This window comes from Schistocerca gregaria, chromosome 8, assembly GCF_023897955.1.
Source record: "Schistocerca gregaria isolate iqSchGreg1 chromosome 8, iqSchGreg1.2, whole genome shotgun sequence".
Taxonomy (NCBI): domain Eukaryota; kingdom Metazoa; phylum Arthropoda; class Insecta; order Orthoptera; family Acrididae; genus Schistocerca; species Schistocerca gregaria.
The window spans coordinates 324,691,138-324,713,760 of record NC_064927.1 but is presented as its reverse complement, the minus strand read 5'-3'; the positions used below and the strand labels follow the sequence as shown (position 1 = coordinate 324,713,760).

General features: G+C 43.7%; 1 protein-coding gene across 1 annotated transcript in view; it reads right to left on the bottom strand.

Annotated features, from left to right (window-relative positions):
- The window catches only part of LOC126284323 (uncharacterized), a 112,617-nt gene extending 90,628 nt beyond the window's left edge, over positions 1-21,989 (bottom strand). Inside the window, exon 1 of the mRNA XM_049983165.1 lies at positions 21,911-21,989. Coding sequence (XP_049839122.1) covers positions 21,911-21,952 — 42 coding nt within the window. The 5' untranslated portion in view covers positions 21,953-21,989. The remainder of the gene's footprint in view (positions 1-21,910) is intronic.
- Positions 21,990-22,623: the final 634 nt, after the last annotated feature.

Genomic DNA, 22,623 nt, shown 5'->3' with positions numbered 1-22,623 from the left:
ATATCTGTAGATCTGTTTTAAACCGATATAACAATACCATCTGCAAATGCCAGACAATTTACGCGCATTCCTGTTCTCTTGTATCCCATACAACCTTTTATATCTCGTCGCCATTCACTGATCATTTTTTCTGAAACAATTAAAAAGCAAGGGGGGGGGGGGAGTCCGCCTCCCTGTCTGATTCCACTTTTGATCTTGAAAGTTTCTAGAAGTTTTCCTTTGAACTTACACTTGGAAGTCATGTTGCTTAAGATCTGTTTAATCGATTCACTGGTTTTTCTATCCAAAGTCACATTCTCCAAAATTCTGAACAAGGTTGATCGATCTACAGCGTCATATGCTTTCTTGAAGTCTACAAATGTGAGTACGAAATTCTTGTTCCTCTGTTTTTTGATACGTGACTACCAGTTGTTCCGCATTCAAGATTCGTTCCCCGCACGATCTGCCTTTCTGAAACCTCCTTGGTATTTACCAGATTGTGGATATAGTTGTTTTTTCACTCTATTCAGTAATGCTTTTGAGAATATCTTACAGCTGACTGGTCTCAACGATATTCCTCCGTAGTTTTCAGGTTCCGACTATCTTTTGTTTTTTGTGTGAGGGATGTATTAGTTCCTAAGTCCACCTTCTGAAAGTTGCGTCATTACAATGAATTACAGATAAAACGCCAACAATGTCTTCTGATCTGTAACAGAGGCTATGGAGCTACTTTCCAGGTTAAATAAAGATATTTTTACATTAATTAGCGACAGAGCACGAACTCGAACTAGTCAACAATGCAACGGGAAATTCGCCGTTGTCTTTCGAAAGCAAAAAAAAGCAATCTGGCATCATTTAATTTTAAAGAAACTGCTAAATGTGGATGGGCAGACGAGTGTTATGAATCCAGTTTCTCTTTGATGCGCATCCAGGTCGTTAATTATTGCTCTGTCTCACATGGTAAATATCCAGTGACGATCTAGGTAACGATACCTGAATCTCCAGGATATCTGGTTTAACATGTAACTGCATGTTCCATCGCTGCCCATGTTTCACTGCAGCGTCTTTAAAAAACGAAACTAGCATACTCATCCATTACTGGAAGGAATAACGTACCATGCGATGTACGGATTACGAAACAGATTACCGAACCATAGAAAAGATGGAGGAGAAAGTAGTAGGCGTAAGACCCATTTTTACCTTTTACTAACAGAAAAATGGCTTAACATGTTATCGAAATGCGATGATTTAAATTACGACAACGTTGGAATAGCTTTGCGTCAAACATACGAAGACCTCTCTCTTCATAGAACATGCTGGGCATCTGAACTATTCCTGTATGTTTTGTAGCGATTTTTGGTTGTAAATAATCTGGACGACTTGATAAAGTATGTGACAGACAATGTAGGATATTTGTGAACAAGCAAAATTTATATTACTTGCTAGGAATAAAAAATAAATATAAAACACCATCTTTTGGAGCAAATGACTTGCCCGTCATTGAAAGACTGTCACGATTACACATTTTATTGAAGGAAGCTGCGTTGAGCAGACAACATAATATCTTTCGACCTCGACTTCTGCGGTCTCTTTGCAAAGGTGAAGTGCGAACCATCTACAGTTATTAGAAGTCCACTGACTACAGAGACAGTTTCCAGCATGTAGACTGGCAAGGAACAAGAACATTCCATAGTAGAACGAAAACATACAAATATATTTACTTGAAATAAGATCGGGATCCTCGTTCGTTACCATCTTTATCTGCAACTGTAACGACACAGATATTGACGCGATTACGATTAAGACTGCAGTGATGTTGAAGGATTCAGTGTCTCCCTGTAGGCCCATCCGTCCATTCTGAAGATTACGCCTGCTAAATTTTATGATTGTTTTCCATTTTGTTGGCTAATGGATTTAGTCTGTCTCCTTCCGCCAGGTATTCGTAAATAGATTGTCCATAATTAGTGATGCAATCTCTGTAATTTAATGGGTAATTCAAGCATTAAAACAATATATGTAGCTAAAGCATTTGTGACAAATTGCTTGAAGTGTTCGACAAGTAATGCTACACTTTTGTTCTGGAAGCAGGTTGGCTTTATTTAGAGTTGCAATACACCATATTATTACCCACTCTTTTGGCTACAAAACCCTACTTCTCAAGATAATCTCCGTTCAGTGTGACCACCGTTGGACACCTTACTTGAAGGGCCTGTTTGCCCGCGTGGCACCGCGCTACTGGTCGACCTCAGAGCGAAAGTCTTGCAGCGTCAGTAGCTCCGCATCACCTACGTACTGTTTCCCGCCGAGTGCATCCTTCATTGGGCCAAACAGATAGAAGTCGGAAGATGCGAGGTACGTTCTGTAGGCTGGATGAGGAAGGAAGTTTTGTGAGCTCCTTTCGGGTGCGCAGACTTGTGTGAGACCTTGCGTTGTCTTGGAGAAGAAGAAGTTCGTTTGCATTTTTGTGGCGACGAACACGTTGAAGTCCCAACACTGCAGGAGTCGCAGCTGTGTGCAACGGGCCGGCACGTAGGAGATCGTGGCGTCTCGCCCAACTACTCACTGTGCTTTTGTTCAAAGCTAAGTCTCCGTAGATATTGTGCCAGCGGCTATGAACAACTGCGACGTTCTGGTTTTCCACCAAAAGAAACTCGAAGACAGCTGTCCTCTTGGAAACCACCTCAATTACAGACGCCATTTCGAAAGCTACGTCTAGGGCCACCATGTTGGATCTTCATGAAACTATAGGCGTTGAAGCAGGAATGTTCTACGATGCCCTACAAAATTCTGCATTTTTTCAACCGATATTGGCCGACAAAAAAAATATGTTGGACTCCTTTACCTTTCGGAAGCAATATGTTACCAATTACGCTATCGCAGCACGTCTGACGAACCCACGGTAGCATACTGCCCACGAAACTCGAGATTCCAAATTCGAATCGTAATCCGGCCTACAGCTTTAACTTCTCAAAACCCTTCGTCTCAACACAAACGCCCCCAAATAGTAGTGCTGTCATCTCTTGAGAGTATTTCCTTCCTGCACCTCGTTTGGCACAATACTTTGTATAGGATTCCTCATTGTTACAGTGTTGGTTATTACAACTGCAATACTATGAAGGCAAAGTGCAGTAAATGTCAACATGATACGCTTGGACGTCCAAGTGGTTAGCAATGCAGCGATACTGCACAAATTAGCCAAAAGTAACTCATCTACATTGTGTATACAAAGACTACGCAGCGGCTAAAGAAGGCTAAAGGAGTCTTGCTTGCGTGTCGCCTTCCCGCAGTGCTGTGCTATGCTATTTACCAGTTTATTGTATACACTTCCACTGAAGTGTTATGAGTAGGGTTTTTACCCCAGCAATCATTTTGGGTCACTTTAGTCCAGAAAATAGTGGGTTTTTATTTGTCCTTTTCCTCGTTTATTTATTTATTTCGGTATGAACGGTTTTCTCTGGACCTTTGCCCTCTTTCAACTAGTATCGGCTTTTCTCAGTTCGAACCATCATCAGGTCACCTGTAATACATGTTTCCTGTGGCAAGTACAACAATCTCTGACAGTCGAAATCCTTTCCATCTAAGAACCCGAAGGTGTCTATTATACAGGAACGGCAACTAAAGTCAAATGTTGTAAGTCTTGTGCTGCAACCTTGGCGTATTTCAGCCAAAATGACCCTAGTTATACAAACTTTAATTACTTTTTCCAGGATGTGTATTGCGAGTTAGCTGAATTCATTCTAAGTCGCCAAAACAGTTCATTCTAAATTCTCCAAATGAGTTGTAGCAGTCATGCAGATTGTTTTTCATATTATGTTAATTTAAAAACTATATGCCTAAAAGAAGAGGCTTTTCCTTTATACCAAGATTGCTTCGCACTGTGTTACATACCACCAGAATGTGGTTTTTAATAGCCACTGAGTGATATTTTTTCATATTTCAGTCAGTGTTTGCTCTAAATTTATAAAGTATTGACACTGCTAAAAGGCCTCAAGTCCTTAGCACACATTTCCGCACACTTATAAGCCGCGTAAGTCTTCGTCCTCGTTCAAAATATTCGCCGGCCGCTGTGCCCGAGCGGTTCTAGGCGCTTCAGTCCGGAACCGGGCTGCTGCTACGGTCGCAGGTTCGAATCCTGCCTCGGGCATGGATGTGTGTGATGTCTTCAGTTTAGTTAGGTTTAGGTAGTTCTAAGTCTAGGGGATTGATGATCTCAGATATTAGGTTCCATAGAAATTAGAGCCATTTGAACCATTTTTCAAAATATTCATGGAGAGAGAAACTGCTGGTCGAATTTAAAAACAAGTCCTAGTAACTTTATATACAAAAAAATTGGTTCAAATGGCTCTGAGCACTATGGGACTTAACATCTGTGGTCATCAGTCCCCTAGAACTTAGAACTACTTAAACCTAACTAACCTAAGGACATCACACACATCTATGCCCGAGGCAGGATTCGAACCTGCGACCTTTATATACAAGATTGCATTTCGGGACATCTACTGATTTGTTTGAAGCTGAGTCATAAACACACGTAAACTTCTCCATTGCTGGACTTGGACTCTATTTCGTGACTGGTTAATTTCTTCACAATCTTCTTTATGTTTCATTTGTTCATTTTGTTGCTCCCACCGTTACAATAAATGACCTGTAGTGAAACTACCTACGCAAACATAAACCTAGCTAGTCACGTTAGATTAATAGCGCAACGTGTTGTCAGTTGCAGGCTGAATCGGTCCACGAAGCTTGCCAGGCTTGCGGAAACCCAAGCTGACTTGCTTTAACAACTGTGCTTTGTGTATCCACTGTGGCAGGCTGAGCTGCTTTAATGGTTGCGGCGAAGATAGGGGCAGGCAAGCTGGAAGCAGAATTTGTACACTTCTGATGCCACCAGATCATGCGGTTAGGACTGTCAGCAACTCATTAAGCTTGAATCGTGAACAACTGCCTTTCAGAGGCGTCCGGGAGAAAGGGAAAGGATATGCGCTTCGCGTAATGACCGCCCAGTCGTCCAGTCCGGAAACTTCCGCACGGCGGCCGCTTTCTCCCGGTCCTGAGGAGTTCCGCCTGTCACGGTCGGGTCTCTGCACGCGTCGTCCACGGGCCATTGTCTCGCGTAGGTGGTTCCTGTTCTGCAGGGAAAGGCAGCCTTTCCGCCGGATAGGAAACTCGGGTTACTGCTTATACAGTCGCAACCGACAAGCTTCCTTGCGCTCTTTGTTCGTTTCCCAATACAACACACGCTCAACAACAGCCTTCCATCTGAAATGCGGGACTTTTCAGTGGTCTCTTTTCGACATAATAAATATTTATGGATCAGATGTGACTTTTCATGCTTTCCCGACGGATCTGCTGCAAATACTCTTCTCGGGTTTGCCGCCGGATTGTATTGTGTAACTCGCACAATATTTCGTCGATGCAACTGCTCGACATCATCAGGTGGTGGTAGTTGCTGTTATCACTGCTGCAAGGTGCTACTGACGATAATCTCACGGCGGCGACGGAATTTATCATGCCGGGAGCAGGCAATACGCGTGCGCGGGAAGACGCTGGTAGTTGGAGGAAAGCGGCGCTCCTGGTGCCCCCTGCTGGGGACCGCAGAAAGGCCATCCGCGCGTGCGCTGTGGGCAATGACTGTGCTGCCTGACGCTCCTGTGGTTAAAGTCCGAACTAAACCTCAGTTGCGCGTTTCGTCACTTGACGGATCGGAAGTTCTTGTTTCCCTTTTTTTTTCGATTTAATGGCAGCCAGTGCTGGATTCCAGGCGGCGCTTAGTTGAAAACCTGCATCCCTGTTGATAAGATTTATGAATCAGCTATTTTTTTTTACTAGATGGGTAACGTAGTGCGGATACAGGAGGCTGCCTGATTTTGAGCGACGTCATATAAAAATTGAAGTACTGGACGTGAAAACATTTGAGACAAGCGGTCTGGAGCGAAGTTTCCGAGGAAAGGAACTGGGTAGAATACTTTCGTTCGACTGAATCAGTATGAAATAGCAAAATTTAGGCGTTCACACATCTCCTTAGCTTTTATTTAAGTGAAATGATGATTACGGTGCATCTGATATCGAATTTATACAATGTTGTTGATGTGAAGTACTCGAGCAGCATAATTTGATCAGCTAATAAAGGTGAAAATTCTGCGTAGGTGCTGAGCTAATTAGGGTACAAATATATTGTGAATTTTTTCTGTTAAATGATGACGTATTTCAAGTTTAATATAACGATGTGTTCTTTTATACATCTTGTGACACGTACTCGTAGTATAGAATGGTGCTACTCTTAACATTATATTTCGTCAAGCTGTCACCGCTACTTAGATTGGTTTTATGCTGTCCTCCGTCTCTTGCTACCAGTGCAAATCTCTTTATACCTGTCACACTAGATATTCTCTCCTACAGTTTCCCGTATAATTTTTCTCTCTCCAATTCGCCCTTTGTAATTGCCCGTTCTACAAATTAGTGAAATTCGCCTTCAGCGAGCCAATTTCGCTACTCCTGAATGTTCTAGCACATATCTCACTAAGCTTTATTTCGGCGTATCTCTGTTTTCTGCTGCATCCATCCATTAATGACATTCTTATGCAGCACCGTATTTCAAAAGCTTGCATTTCCGTCTTCTCATGTTTTTACTGTTTCTGTTTCATTCCCGAACAATGTTACAACAAAATATGAGAAATTCTTATTTCGTTAACTGGCGTAAGTTTTTCATTTGTGCCAGTTCGCTCTTGATACCTCCCTCGTCTCGTATACACGGCACAATCTTGCTCTTGTCTGCTTCTGTTTGTTCTACTACGTATCCCTCAGTTTTGTTATTTGATAGGCTATTGCTCCCCTTTCTGCTACACTTCATCTTTTTTCGTCCTGATTATACTTTTCCCTTATTTTTCTATATCTGCTGTTATAGGTTATCTGTCTTGATGTGATTGAAATGTAATTAAAAAGAATTACGCCAGAGAAGTTTCGCTTTTATTTACAAAACGTCTTAAGTGGTATTCTGTAAATTAGATACATGCATTCGTATATTTATTTCTTGATTCTTGTAGGGTAAACATAGCTTTTTCTTTATGAAGTTGGTCTGTAAGCTACTTACGGTGTTTCTTTACATAGTCTGCACCTTCCCCTCTTGCTAACAGTGGTTAATGTTGACAGGCTTCATTTTATATCTGTAGTTCCTGGGATTTTGCGTTATTTCCTGCGCTGCATTATTTATAATTGACTTTAATTACGTTGCAATCAGCTCAAGACAGATGAGAACAGCTGCTGCGGAAGATGGCAACACAAACAAACGTATTATTTTTCTATACATTCCTTTTGTAACATTTAAAGTTCAACTATGTCATTCTCTCTTCCTTAGTTGGAATCGGGTAAGGGCGGAGGGTAAGTCTTCTGTAAAGCAGAATTTTTGCGCTTGGACTTAAGTGTTTCGTGCAGGGCTTAGAGATGGAGCTGGTATTATTTGTGAATATTCCCCATAAATTCCACTCCTCTTCTGACCTTAATTGGAAGAATGTGACTAGTTAAGGCGTCGCATATTTATTTATACGATTCAGATACATTCGCATGTTCTCGTGTTAATCTACAATAATTGCTTGATACTGACACAACGGGAGCAACGCCCTTTCATCAGCTCAACGTTCTCCAAACAGTTCCTTCCCTAAATTAGTCCGAAGCTTAAAAAAATTGTGAATAATTAAATGTTCTTACCGTAGTCCGTGTTTCTGCAGTTTCCCCTCCGAAGTTCTAAAAGGACCGATAGGCCATTACTCAAGCTGTCCCCCGTGGCTGATCACTAGCTGTGGCTTTTCACTAATTAGTGAAACTCACCTCCGCCGTTGTCCTGATATTCGTCGCCCGCAACGAATGCCATCCGCCCTGGATTAGAGCCGCATTTCACGCAGACTGAGCGCACTTCGGCTCGGGCAGCTAGGTTCGTGGCGTTTGGGAATCTCCTCCGCCATTATTTCGATTGTCCTTATTGAATCACAACAAGTCGCAGTTTAGGCGAAATCGTAATACTACAACCGAAAATGATATTCTTTTGTTGATGGAGTTTCGCAATGCCACTGCGTTGTTAATGGACGTACTCTCAGTAACACGAAATACGTTGTTACTCTCCTATGTGAAGTGGCAGCGCCTGCACTTCCAATCGTTATTAGTTTATGGATTCTTCATCAGGTATTTCGGAGTTCTTCCTCCAGAGTACTCCTAGTATATCCCACTCGCCCGGATATCCGCGTGGACAGGGAGGTGCGCCGACCCAGCATTAAATCCGCCTGGCGGATTACCGACGAGCGTCAGAGGGCCAGCCAGCTTGGATGTAGTTTTTAGGTGGTTTCCTACATTCCACTACGAGAAGGCTGGGCTGGTCTCAGTTACAAGATACGCAAACTTTTTGAATCCTTTCACTCATTTTCATGTGAATAACACCACATGCAGATAGTTGAGGTACACATATTCTGTCCCGAAGTGGCCACAGAAAGTGTGTCCGTTCACCCCTTAAATTAAGTTAAAGCTGTGGCGAGGAGGCGTGAGTCGTGCTTGGGTAGCTCAGTTGGTAGAACACCTGCCCACGAATGGCAAAGGCCCCGAGTACGAGCCTCGGTCCGGTACACAGTTCTAATCTGCCCGGAAGGTTCATATCAGCGCACACTCCGCTGCAGAGTGAAATTTTCGTTATGGACCCTTTAAATTCACCGTACCAAATCCCTTAATAGCCATGTCGAACCTATACATATGCAGGACAAGGAGAAGAACTCCTTGCAATATTCCTACAGAGAGTGTGTGTTTCACTATGTCATGTGTCTTGTTTTTAAAGACGCCGAATGTAGCTTACGACGGAACAGACATAAACACAAAATTTAAAAAAAGGTTTCCATAAATTACTGCAACCACTCGCCTTTCGTTTCATTCTTCAATTTTTATTTTCCATTACCGGTTCCGAATCGCCTAGCGATTTATCATCGTATGGAACATATTTATTGCAGGTTTGCACCGTATCGTGCAGCTATGGCAAAATGTATGAACGAAAAATGTAAACACTAAATGTGTCTAGGATTATTCACATAATGATATCGCTTTAGTTGCCCACTAATAACTGCAAGTAACGCAACTAAATCAATCCCATAAAGTGAATAATCCTCGCCACGTTCGGCGCTTATATGTTTCGTTTATACATTTTGCCACAGCTACAAGATCCCTACAATGCTGCTAACATGCAATAAATATGTACCATCTGATAATGAATCGCTGCGCGATTCGAAACGGGTAATGGAGGAAAAAACTGAAGAGCAAAACAAAGGGTGACTGGATGCTGCAATTTGCGGAAATCTTTATTCTCCACAGTGGCAGTGTTGCACATGTATAACGCATGAAAATTTTACAAAATTCGAAGTTAAACTCTGAAGTTTACACAACAGATTGGTAACAGAGCTGCTTCTCAGCTGCGCAAGGAAAACGACCATGCCTTAATGGAGGGAGCCTATCCAGCGTTCGCCACCCATGATTTGGCTAACCCATGTAAGCTGAATGCCAAGCCGATTCGCTCTGTATATGAAAGCTTATTCTTCTCCTGATTAGTCAATGCCCTGACGCTGAAACCCTTCGTATAAACCTTAATCTACCTTCCCGTTTTTGTTTCTAAACATTTGCACAGTCGTTAAACAGCTGGACGATCACACATCTCAAATAAGAAAATTCCTAAAGTTGCAGGTTATGTTTAAAGAAACTGTGTATCTATTGACAGCGGGACGGCCATAGTCTTTAATACACTTAACTCGTTTTTATAGAGGCTCAAATGTTTATCTTGATGTCCAACCATTCTGGGTTAGATTTTACGTTCATTCCGTAACTCACTACCGTCGAAAATTGAAAGTATTCTCTTGATGAGGCCAACCCAATGAGGCAACACTGTGATGAAGGCCTTGGACTCGCACGAGTAGCGAAGTTCAAATCTCCGTGGAGTCATTCAGATTTAGATTTTCTGTAGTTTCTCTAAGGATCTTAAGGTGAAAGACTGAATACATGCGTTCAAGACAACAAGACCGATTTCCTTGCGTATCAGATCGAACATGCGCTTCGTCTCTAAATGGTTCAAATGGCTCTAAGCACTATGGGACTTAACATCTGAGGTCATCAGTCCCCTAGACTTAGAAATACTTAAACCTAACTAACCTAAAGACATCACACACATCCGTGCCCGAGGCAGGATTCGAACCTGTGACCGTAGCAGCAGCGCGGTTCCAGACTGAAGCGCCTAGAACTCCTCGGCCACAGCGGCCAGCGCTTCGTCTCTACTGACCCCCTCGTCGACGGGGCATTAAACCCAACTCTCCCTCTGTAACGTCCCAACATAGTGTCAGTTATGAACAATTTTTTTGTTTCTCAAGTATAAAGTAAAACAGTTAGATTTATCGTTTCCTGTGCTTTTTATGTAGTGCAGTTTCATCAAAAATTACATGTTTACCAAGTTAATGTATGGGATGCTATAGGGCAAAAAGAATTGTAAAAGTTATGAGTAGTACGTCTTCCTAATGGTGACTGGATACTGGCGTTCGCAGTTGCGGGCGTCGCTCGGGCGAAGGATTCGGGCATTGCAGGCGTCAGTCTATAGCTGCAGGCCACAAACGCGAGGCTATCTCGTAAACAGAGGAACTGCGCTCTCATGCGTTTATGTGGCGCGACTTAACGGCGTACGATTTCTTGCAAGCGTGACACTCGTGGGTTCCCAGTGGGCAGAGAAGAAAACTTTCTCAACAGTTTATTGATGAGCTGTCGCAAACTTCAGCCGTCGGCAGACGGAACGAGGCAGTTAACGTTGACGTGCGCGCAGGCGGGATATGCCACGTCACGAGACGCGCGCCGTTGGCAAGCTGCACGAGCTGGTTGGCGTGATTTTGCGCTCTCAGCGCTCTCCACTGGCAGTTGTCGGATTTATTTGGCTCGCAAAATCGTACAGTACGTTCACAAAAATGGATGTGCATAAAATTACTATCTTAGTTCTATTAAAACGAAGATTTCGTTTCCTGGACGTATGCTAGTCATTTTGTTCTCTCTAAATAAAAATTCTAAAATCGGTGAACGTGTAATAAGACAAAAATGGAAGATACATTTCCACTCAGCTTATAAAAGATCACCAAATAATACACACACACACACACACACACACATCTGACAGAGAGCGTACTCATATTTACAGAACATCAAATATTACAGAATTTTTTTATTAATTAATTTTATATGAAATTCCATCAACATTTTGGAAAACGTGAAGGTGAAAATAAAAAAATTGTATACTCTGATGCAGTGCTTCAGCCAACAACGCTTAGTCTTTTTTAAAATTTTATTCTTCAAAGTGTTATTGATTCTTAATTATATAATAAATCATAAGAAAGACATATTTTCACGAATCTTAAATGGGTCGTTGATTAAAAACAGCCTACTCTCATTACACAGGAGCTATAACACGAAAATAGCTAAAAACAGAATTTCTTTAACCACCAATATGACTTTGCCTGTCATTTTATTACAGCTCGTACCAATAACGATTCATCTCGAGACATTCAACGTGCTGGTGCATAAAAACAGCATATATTTATAGAGTGTAGCGTATAACAAAGCCCATCGATTATGGGCTTCTGTTAAACACAAGCACAGCATGGCGTCTTGCTTTTCCTTGTAACGTAGTAAGCGTTCTTGCTTTGTACTTTACGTGGCACGTTGCCGAAACATCGCAGAACTTATTTTGTGCTTCACGTGACGAAATGGCTTCTCAACGAGAAATAGCAGGAAGTGACGTCACAAAACTTTGCTGAATGCCACGGCAACGTTAAGTAATGCCCGTGTACCGACGGCATATTGTCGCCGCCTACTAAACTAACCGTAAGGTGACGTACGACGGTACCAGCAATACGACACTTTAAGGTTGATGCTTAGAGTGATGGTTACTTAATTTGTAACATCCAGTGATTGTTTTGAAAGGGTAATTTTCTTAGAAAATGGTATTTTGCATCAGAATACATTGTGAGTTTTTCACTTCACTATTGATCGGTGTCGTTATTATCTGGGGAAAGTTTCTGATTCCAAGATTCCTAGTGGCACAACCGAGTACTGCAAATACGTAACAGAATTATACAAAATTTTGTATTTTTGAAAAATTCGTGAGTAAATCTAAGTTAAGTATCTGCCAGTTTACATAATAAAAGATCAATCCTCAGGGTCCTGGTTCGATTCCCGGCTGGGTCGGAGATTTTCTCCGCTCAGGGTCTGGGTGTTGTGTTGTCCTAATCATCATTTCATCCCCATCGATGCGCAAGTCGCCGAAGAGGCGTCAAATCGAAAGACTTGCACCAGGCGAGCGGTCTACCGGACGGAGGCCTTCGTCACACGACATTATTATTATTATTATTATTATTATTATTATTATTATTATAAAAGACGTCAGCTCGGTATTCTTTTAATTGAAAATATTTATTTTATTTTATTTGAATGCTGGCATTAAACAATTAAAGCAATTTGCTAATACCAGTACTTGTAAATTGTTGTTGTGTCTTTTCAGGGGCTGTGCAATATTTCAGTGATATTTCAGCATTCGATAATACATAATAAGTTTCAGGAGTTTGCAGCTTATAATTATCTGATCTGTTTAATTAATCGAAAATGTCAATTTGCGAAAGTAAGTGATACAGAGCTGCGACGCCTACGTACTATCGCGTTCAAGGTCATTGCAATGTTAAAGTAATCACAGTGCGTGTTATCGATTCGTTGTTAAGTTAAAACAGCCATCAGCCCAAAAGGTTGGTGTGAACGTTAAAATCCTTCACTACGCATTGTTCTGTTACATGTGGTATCCCCATTGTGTTCCTCTTACCTCAAGATACTCATGCAGCCGCTGCCATCCTACAGTTTAGCGTAGTATTAGAACCAGGCCAGAACTTGACTTTTTTCTTCTTCAGGTTGTTCTTCACAATTGTTATAAACGATATTGTGTTTTAACTACACTGCCTAGCAAAAATGTGGAGCATCTAGAAGATATGATTGGATGTCGATGTCACTTGATACACGTACATACAGTCAGTTACGGAAGAAAGTGTACGCCAATTTTAAATGTAACGCCAGCAACGACATCACTGGTAGTGGTCACGAATCTGTAATCAATGCACTTTTGCACAGTGTATAGATAAACAGTGTGAGAGCTGAATGTTTTGTTTTGTCGGTTACAGTTTAAAGCGGGTGCAATATCTGAAGCATTACGAGGTAGTGTTCCTCCTTATAAATCATCTAAAGGGACCAAAGCTTTCATATGGAGCTGGTGCTGAAATTTGTATAAAGTCAAAGATATTCGTTGCGAAGTGGGTCAAACGATATTGAGAGGTTGGTAACGTGGATGATTTGCCGGAGAGAGGGCTAAGGTGTCAAGCTGTAATCGATAATAGCGGTGACTGAATTAACTATTTGATGATTGTGCAATTAGTAATAACATGTATTTTCATGTAAAGATATATTTACAATAGTGTCTTATTTCATACAGAAAACGACGTACCAACTTTACCATCCAGGATTATGTATATGATTCGAGTTCCTAGTCCCTGTGACATGTGGAATGGAAATCACAGTGCATTAGTGCCGTTTAAGGTTGTTACTAGCCTTGATGGAGTATATAAGGCCAGTATTACACAATAATATTTATCTGTAAAAGCTGATGCGTTAAATACACTCCTGGAAATTGAAATAAGAACACCGTGAATTCATTGTCCCAGGAACGGGAAACTTTATTGACACATTCCTGGGGTCAGATACATCACATGATCACACTGACAGAACCACAGGCAAATAGACACAGGCAACAGAGCATGGACAATGTCGGCACTAGTACAGTGTATATCCACCTTTCGCAGCAATGCAGGCTGCTATTCTCCCATGGAGACGATCGTTGAGATGCTGGATGTAGTCCTGTGGAACGGCTTGCCATGCCATTTCCACCTGGCGCCTCAGTTGGACCAGCGTTCGTGCTGGACGTGCAGACCGAGTGAGACGACGCTTCATCCAGTCCCAAACATGCTCAATGGGGGACAGATCCGGAGATCTTGCTGGCCAGGGTAGTTGACTTACACCTTCTAGAGCACGTTGGGTGGCACAGGATACATGCGGACGTGCATTGTCCTGTTGGAACAGCAAGTTCCCTTGCCGGTCTAGGAACGGTAGAACGATGATTTCGATGACGGTTTGGATGTACCGTGCACTATTCAGTGTCCCCTCGACGATCACCAGAGGTGTACGGCCAGTGTAGGAGATCGCTCCCCACACCATGATGCCGGGTGTTGGCCCTGTGTGCCTCGGTCGTATGCAGTCCTGATTGTGGCGCTCACCTGCACGGCGCCAAACACGCATACGACCATCATTGGCACTAAGGCAGAAGCGACTCATCGCTGAAGACGACACGTCTCCATTCGTCCCTCCATTCACGCCTGTCGCGACACCACTGGAGGCGGGCTGCACGATGTTGGGGCGTGAGCGGAAGACGGCCTAACGGTGTGCGGGACCGTAGCCCAGCTTCATGGAGACGGTTGCGAATGGTCCTCGCCGATACCCCAGGAGCAACAGTGTCCCTAATTTGCTGGGAAGTGGAGGTGCGGTCCCCTACGGCACTGCGTAGGATCCTACGTTCTTGGCGTGCATCCGTGCGTCGCTGCGGTCCGGTCCCAGGTCGACGGGCACGTGCACCTTCCGCCGACCACTGGCGACAACATCGATGTACTGTGGAGACCTCACGCCCCACGTGTTGAGCAATTCTGCGGTACGTCCACCCGGCCTCCCGCATGCCCACTATACGCCCTCGCTCAAAGTCCGTCAACTGCACATACCGTTCACGTCCACGCTGTCGCGGCATGCTACCAGTGTTAAAGACTGCGATGGAGCTCCGTATGCCACGGCAAAGTGGCTGACACTGACGGCGGCGGTGCACAAATGCTGCGCAGCTAGCGCCATTCGACGGCCAACACCGCGGTTCCTGGTGTGTCCGCTGTGCCGTGCGTGTGATCATTGCTTGTACAGCCCTCTCGCAGTGTCCGGAGCAAGTATGGTGGGTCTGACACCGGTGTCAATGTGTTCTTTTTTCCATTTCCAGGAGTGTATTTACATCAAAGGAAACTTTGTCAAATCTTGTCTATAGCCAAAGAAATATGCCCAAATCTAGGGCCTCACTGTAGATTTGATCACAAAAGTCTTTCGTCTTCCGTTCACCATTATGCGAAATGTAACCGGTTGGACCGTTGGCATCGCTACAGCTATTTGGCACCTGTAGTGGTTTTTTGGCAAACGTGGCTGAAAAGTTGTTTGTGTGTTTCTTAGACTTTTGTAATAGCTTTGCTTGTACGGGTGTGGGGGCTGAGCATGGGGCATAGTACATCGTGTGCTGATAGGAAGATTGGATATACTGCAGGCAACTTCAAATCCACAGTCGCAGCCACAACCACCTCTACATCTAGGAACTCCCACGACGCTCTTCAGCAAACCAGAATAGAGGATGAGGATACATTCTAAAATAAAAGTTGTTTGACTAATTTTGAATTCTGGATGCCACAAGTTAAAAAGTGCTCCATTTGTTTCTTTCTTTTTATCAGTTTTGTAGTTTTTGGAACAGTAATCAAATTATTCAAAAATAAAAATAGTTCTTAATGCCCATATAGTGTATTAAACATTTATTTATCTTCAGATTTTTCTCATTCAGTGCTTTATAAATCGCTTCACACTTTTATGGAATTATCTTGGTTAATGTGTACTGTGGTATTCGAGTGCTGTATTGTTAGCTAGAGTAGCTCTCTCTTGTAGTAAGAAATCACAGTGTCATAGTGAGCCTGCCTTCTGCACATACATATTTTCCCAACTGAGTATTCTGCTTTGTAATATGAGGAGCTACTTTATTGAAAAAACACTGAAATGCACTCTGATCAACTCCAAACTAATTTATATAAGACTTGACGTCCTTCGCTTGCAGCTCGTAACAAATTTTGTTGAATGCTTCTCTTATCTCGACGTAAAACCCACGACTTCACCCAAGTATGTTCCCCTTTTTTCCGTCGCTTCGCTTCCAAATACTCAACAATGCAATTGTTGTACAAACAGTTGCGTCGCATAATAACAAGTTGTTGCCTGCCATCTTGAACATGATGACAGTGTAATATCCCTTTTTAGCGCCACGTCAAAGATTTTTGTCAAAGAAATTTGATGAATATTTGATTGTTATTCTTTGTCATGATAATTTGATACTGGAAAAAGGAGCGGAAACAGTCAGATGTTGAGTAATCACTGTGAAGAACACGGTTATACCGTGTGATAAAGAGTTGTCAGCACCTGACGGAATTGTGTGTCTCCATTTGGCCTCCAGGTCGAATCTTGCATATCCAGATTTGTGGGGCATTCGAACGTGAGTGTGACCCAATGTCGCAAAGCACGTGGACTGAGAACAGCCATCCTTGTCCTCAAGGTTCCAGTCTACCACGTCTGACCACCACAGTGGAGGATCGCCGCATTGTGCACCGAGCACTTCATAGCCCGCGACAAAAAATAGGAGTCTCGCTGCAACACTGTGTCATCCCCCACCGTTGGTCGTAGACTAGCAACAGCCGAACAAGGGAAAAAGCCATGGCTTGCGTAGGCTCGAGTTAACAGCACACCAGAAACGGCTGTACGAGGTGTGTTCAAAAAATTCCGGAACTTTGTCCAGAAAATTTTTCTACGCTCTCCTTTCACGAATTGTGCATGGTCTCGTTCGAAATACACTCCCCCGCAACTGATACACCGCTCCCAACACCGTTTCCAGCAATCATGGTACGCCTTTTCCTGGAACGTGCGAAGCACCGTCTGTGAGTTTTCTTTTATCTCTTCTATCGTTGCAAATATTCGTGCTTTCAACGGGGTTTTCAACTTTGGAAATAAAAAAGTCCCCAGGGGCCTGGTCTGGAGAGAACGGATGTTGAGGCAGCACAGTCTTTTCGTTTTTTGTGCAGAAGTCAGGCAACAACAGTGATAAATGTGCGGGTATGTTATCGTGATGCAAGAGTCATGAATTGTCTCGCCACATTTCAGGCCGTTCCCTGCAAGCATTTTCTCGCAGGCGTCGCAGCAAGTCCCGATACTACCGTCGATTAACAGTTTCTCCTGTGGCACGAATTCATGAAGAATTAATCCTTCAAATTCAAAGAAAACTATCAGTGACTTTGACAACTGACCTGACCTAGCGAGCTTCTCTTGGTCTTGGAGAACCTTTCTCAGCCCATTGTGAAGAATTAATCCTCGTCCATATCATAAATAACTGTAGACCCATCACTAGTTATTTCTCTTAAGGAACATCTCGTTCTCATTTGCGCGATCAAAATTCACATATTGCGAGGCGAACGTCTTCCTGGTCTTGACTCATGAGCTGTGGGACGGACTTGGCGACAACACGAATCGTTCCAAAATGCTGTGTAAGGATATCATGACATGATCCAGCTGAAATGTTACGTTCTTGTGCAATCTCTCGGACTATCAGTCTTCGATTGGCACGCACAATTTCGTTGACGTTTCTCACATGAGTGTTGTCTGTAGACATCGAAGAGCGTCCTGAACGAGGGTTATCTTTAACTTTTTGATGTGTCTCTAAAGGTTTTCTTGAGTTTCGAGGAAAATTTAATGCTGACGCGTTGCTCATTTAACTCTGCCATCTCGAAATTTGCAAACCGTGCAGCACAACGTTCTATTCAATACAGCACTGAAGAATAACTAACAGACATACAACAATGAAGCTTGCTCCAATTACACATTACCAAGACAGGAGTACGCAGGGAGCCAACCGCATTTCGCTCCAGCACACCACTGTCGTGAAATTAATTATCTTCCGGAATTTTTTGAACAGTCCTTCTACTTGGAGTGTCGTCCGTGGCCAGGACGCATGGTCTGCTCAGAATGGCGTCGTATTAAGGCTCAGCGATGAATCGCCGTTCTTAGTATGACCACCGTCGGCGAGTACGGCGGCTACTTAGGGACAGGTTCCATTGTCCTAATGTTCTGGAGAGAGAGAAGATGTGTTGTTGCTGGCCTCATGGTGAGGGAAGCCGTTCGGTATGACGGCTGGGAGGGAACTGACGGCGCAACACTGTCACGCACAACCTGTGTCCCATGCATTATCTCTCACGCGCCAATATCGTGGTGACATTTTTCAGTAGAACAATGCACGTATGCACATGGCAGTGTCTGCGTGATGGTGACATGGTGACGTACCGCTGCGGCCAGGCAGATCCCCATGTCTGGCGCCGATAGAACGTGTGGGATCAGCCTCGGACATCAACTCCGTCCCAGGGACAGTGTCCGGAATATCAAGGACCAGTTACAATAGCTGCAGGAGAGGATTCAACAGCTTTATGACATCCTTCTCAACTGAATCGGTGCGTGCATCCAGGCCAGACACGATGCAAAGTCATACAGAGAAATGTGCTCATACTGCCAAGTTCTTTGTAAATTTGATTCGATTTTCTAATCACTAAAATTAACATCACAGACTTGTAAAGTTCAAAATGGTGTATACCACATGCCCGTAGTTTTTACAATATTTCAGATCTAGTAAGTACTGTTGACTTTTTTTCGGACACACGTGACTGTGATTGAGATGGAAATCACTTGAGTACCTTAAAAAGTCCTAGAGCCAATCGGAGACTAAACAGTAGCCAATTTGTATTTGAAGCCTGACTTATGACCGTGTAGAACGTCTGTAAAAGATCAATGGATTTGGGCAATTATGAGGTGAATGTAAGAAGTGTGTGCAACAGAGAAACGTTACAAGCCGCCCTCGAGCCATTTGTATCGACAGCAAAGCACTGAATACGTTACTACGTCTTCTCCTCCGGAGCAAACTGCAGTCCTTTTTTCTACCTTGTTTTGACTGCGCTGTCGAATAAAATGTTGCGTATTTACTACTTCCTCAAGAAAGGTTTTCTTTCTTTATACTAGTTGTTACAATATGGCGCTACAGTCAGCTTTAAATACAGAGGTCAGTATATGACACACAAATCGTGAAATACTTTAGTGTAGAACATAATAAAAGTCATTCAAGTTAGTAGCGAGCAGTTGCAGTTCGTTAATAAGTGTAATAATCATTTTTCTTCTTTCTTGTGGTACACAGTCGTATAAAACTTCTTGAAAGACGTCGTCGTTCTCTTTCATTGTTAAAATAATTTATTCATATAGTACAGTAGCGCAGTTTCCCACGTTTAGTCACTGTCGAGCGGGGTACAGCGATAATGTTTTGCGTCAACAAACTTTAAAATTTTAAAATACGTCTGAAATGTACGTATTTCAAATCATTTGCATAGCTTCAGTATTTAATGTCACCGTTGTTGGGATCTTTTGCATAAACAACATTAAATCACAACATATGTTTACTGCCTGATGGCGGTCGTGGTAAGTTCCTATGGGACCAAACTGCTGAGGTCATCGGTCCCTAGGCTTACACACTATTTAATCCAACTTAAACTGACAAATATACTATAATAGAAGCAAAACTGTCCCAATGAACATCGGTGTGTAACGAGCCATTTGCAAACTAATTGCAAATGTATGGTTATGAACCGCCACTGACTTCCGTATAAATTATAGTCCTAGTTAATACAAATGTGTGGGATATGTAGACTTTACGATAGGGTCCGTATCTAAACTGGGCTCAGATTTCAGCCATGGCCTAGCTTGAATACGTCACTTATTACAATTCGCTGCGCACCTGTACCTGTCAAAGAAGATGCACCACGGTTTGTTCTCATGTTTGGATGCTCTCTCCATTGAGCTACAAAATTTTGACAAGGAACGCCGTGCAAATCTTGGCGAGACAGAAGAATATGCTGCTGCAATTCCTCAGTCGTATCAATGGCAGCGCTGTACACTTTACTTTAAGGTAATCCCAGACAGAAAAGTATAGAAGGTCTTGGGAACTAAGGTGCACTTCTCGCTTAACCTACGCATCTTGAACTGCACTGGCTCCGCAGAAGTCGTCTTATAATACATCAGCAGCAACACGTGCCGGTTTCTTATTGTATACACCGCCCATCCAAAAAGTTCTGACTGATTTTATTCCTGGTTTGTAAGCAGTGACTCTGGTCGCAGCTTCAACTAGCAACTGTTAACGACGCATGTGCATCCGACCAGCAAGTTGCGAGCAGGCAGTGTTACGTAGCGGACATTCGGCCCTAGTTTTGCTGTCTCACAAAACGCAATGGAACAACGTCCCTGAATGAAGCGTTCAAGACACTCTCCAGAATGTTTTGAAGAAGGAAAAACTGTCCACAGTTTGTTCCGTGCACCCTGACTCCCTAACGAAAACGCGTGTACGCTTGCCACACCTTGATTAAAATGCAAAATACTTTTTTTTGCACTAAAATCATCATGGATGAGGAGACCACAAAACGACCGAGAGCAGAAATTCGCATGACGGGTCACTATGCTTCGACGACATAACCGACAATGAAGCCAAAGCGACCGCGAAGTGAAAACATCCCAAAAGAGTTTTCTGACAGTTTCGCACGGCTGTATTCGTCATGTGCTTTGTACTTAAGTGGGATGAAGATTATGTAGAACACCTAAAGTATTAAAACCATCATCTTAATTTTTCTCCATTATTTATTATTCCAGACTCGAAACTTTTTGGACTGACGGGGTATGTAGCTAATTCTCGCACCATTGGCCATAAGAGATATTCGAGTCCAATTAGTCTAGGACGTAACAGAAGAGTTCACAATACAAATACATTCATAATAACTGGGACAGTACTTTGTAACGAAGTGAGTGGCCATTATCTCGCAAACCGTTCGTTTGAACACTCATGAGCGCTGGCAAGGTTCCGCTTTTTCTGTTGTCCTATGCTTTCACCCGTGTCGATTTTCGTCGTTAGTGATGACACAGCTACATCTTCATCTACGTACATACTCTGAGGCACTGAGGGGCGGGGGGTACGTTGACCACTGCCAGTCACTTCCTTCCCCGCTACAAATCTTCAAATTTAGGACCAAACTACTCAGGTCATCGGTCCCTAGACTTACACAGTACTTAAACTAACTTACGCTGAGGACAACACACACACCCATGCCCGATGGAGGACTCGAACCTCCGGAGGGAGGGGCCGCGCAGTCTGTGACATGGCGCCCTAAACCGCGCGGTCACACCGCGCTACACACAATTAGAGCGAGGGACGAACGACTGTCTGGAGCCCTAATTTCTCTTATCTTCGTGATCGTTATTCTGCAGTCAGCTTCAAACGGCGGTTAATTTCTCGAAATGAACGTCGCTTCCCTCCAGTGACTCCCATACGAGTTGCCGAAGCATCTCTGTAATACTTGCGTGTTGTTCGATGCAACTGATAAATCTAGCAGCCTGCCTTTGAACTGATTTGATGTCTTCCTTTTATCTGAACTGGCGCTGGTCGCAAACACTTGGGCAGTACTCAAGAATAGAATGCGCTATTTGCTGTATCCTTTACAGACGAACCACACTTCCCCAAAATTCTCCCAGTAAACCGAAGTCGACCATTCGCCTTCCGCTGCCACAGTCCCCTTTGCTCGTTCCATTTCATATCGCTTTGAGATATTTAAAAGAAAGTGAATGTTTCAAGCAGGACAATGCTAACGTTGTATCCGAACGTTTATGGTTCCTTCCTCCCACTTATTCGCATTAACGTACATTCTTCTACACTCAGAGCTAGCTGTCCTTCATAACATCCATATGCATGTCACATATATTTTTAAATTGTTGCAGGTATCGAAGAAGAAAATATTCGCCGTACCCCACTTGATAGGACTGACGTGTGTTAACAGTCAAAGGCGTCTTCTGAGAAGGTAAAGTAATAGTGATAGAGGCGGAGAAAGAGTGATTAGGGTGAAAGTTTGGGCGTGAGTGCGGCATCGCCAGTACTCACGGCGGCAGCGAAGAGGAGCAAGAGCGAGCGGCGGGCGGACATCTCGACAGCGGCGGCAGCAGGCGGCAGACTGGACGCGGCTGCGCGCTGCCGCCCTTCTTATAGACGTGGCGTCGCGACGCCAGGCGGCACCGCGTGCAGGGGGGGAGGGGGGTGCGCGGGGGCGGAGGACCGGCCGGTTTCCTGCCGACCTTGGAGTCCAGCCTGCGTCCCCGCAATTAGACCGCGAGCGACCGACTTTCACTGTTCGCGATACGGCCGCGTATCTGGACAGGCCGCCGCCCCGGAGTGCTCTCGACAGCCGCGGAGGAAGACGTCTAGAATGTGCAACCGGCTACTGTATGACGCGTTTTGTGGAGCTCCAAACAGTCCAATTATCAGAAGTTATACCTCACTGGCCATATAATAAGCCGCCATCGCATGTAAGCCGCACCACCAAATTTCGAGGAATACATAAATAAAAGGACGGCCAGTGTGGTCCAGCGGTTCTAGGCTGACTGGAACCGCGCGACCGCTACGGTCGCAGGTTCGAATCCTGCCTCGGGCATGGAAGTGCGTGATGTCCTTAGTGTACATCTACATCTACATGATTACTCTGCAATTCACATTTAAGTGCTTGGCAGAGGGTTCATCGAACCACAATCATACTATCTCTCTACCATTCCACTCCCGAACAGTGCGCAGGAAAAACGAACACCTATACCTGTTAGAGC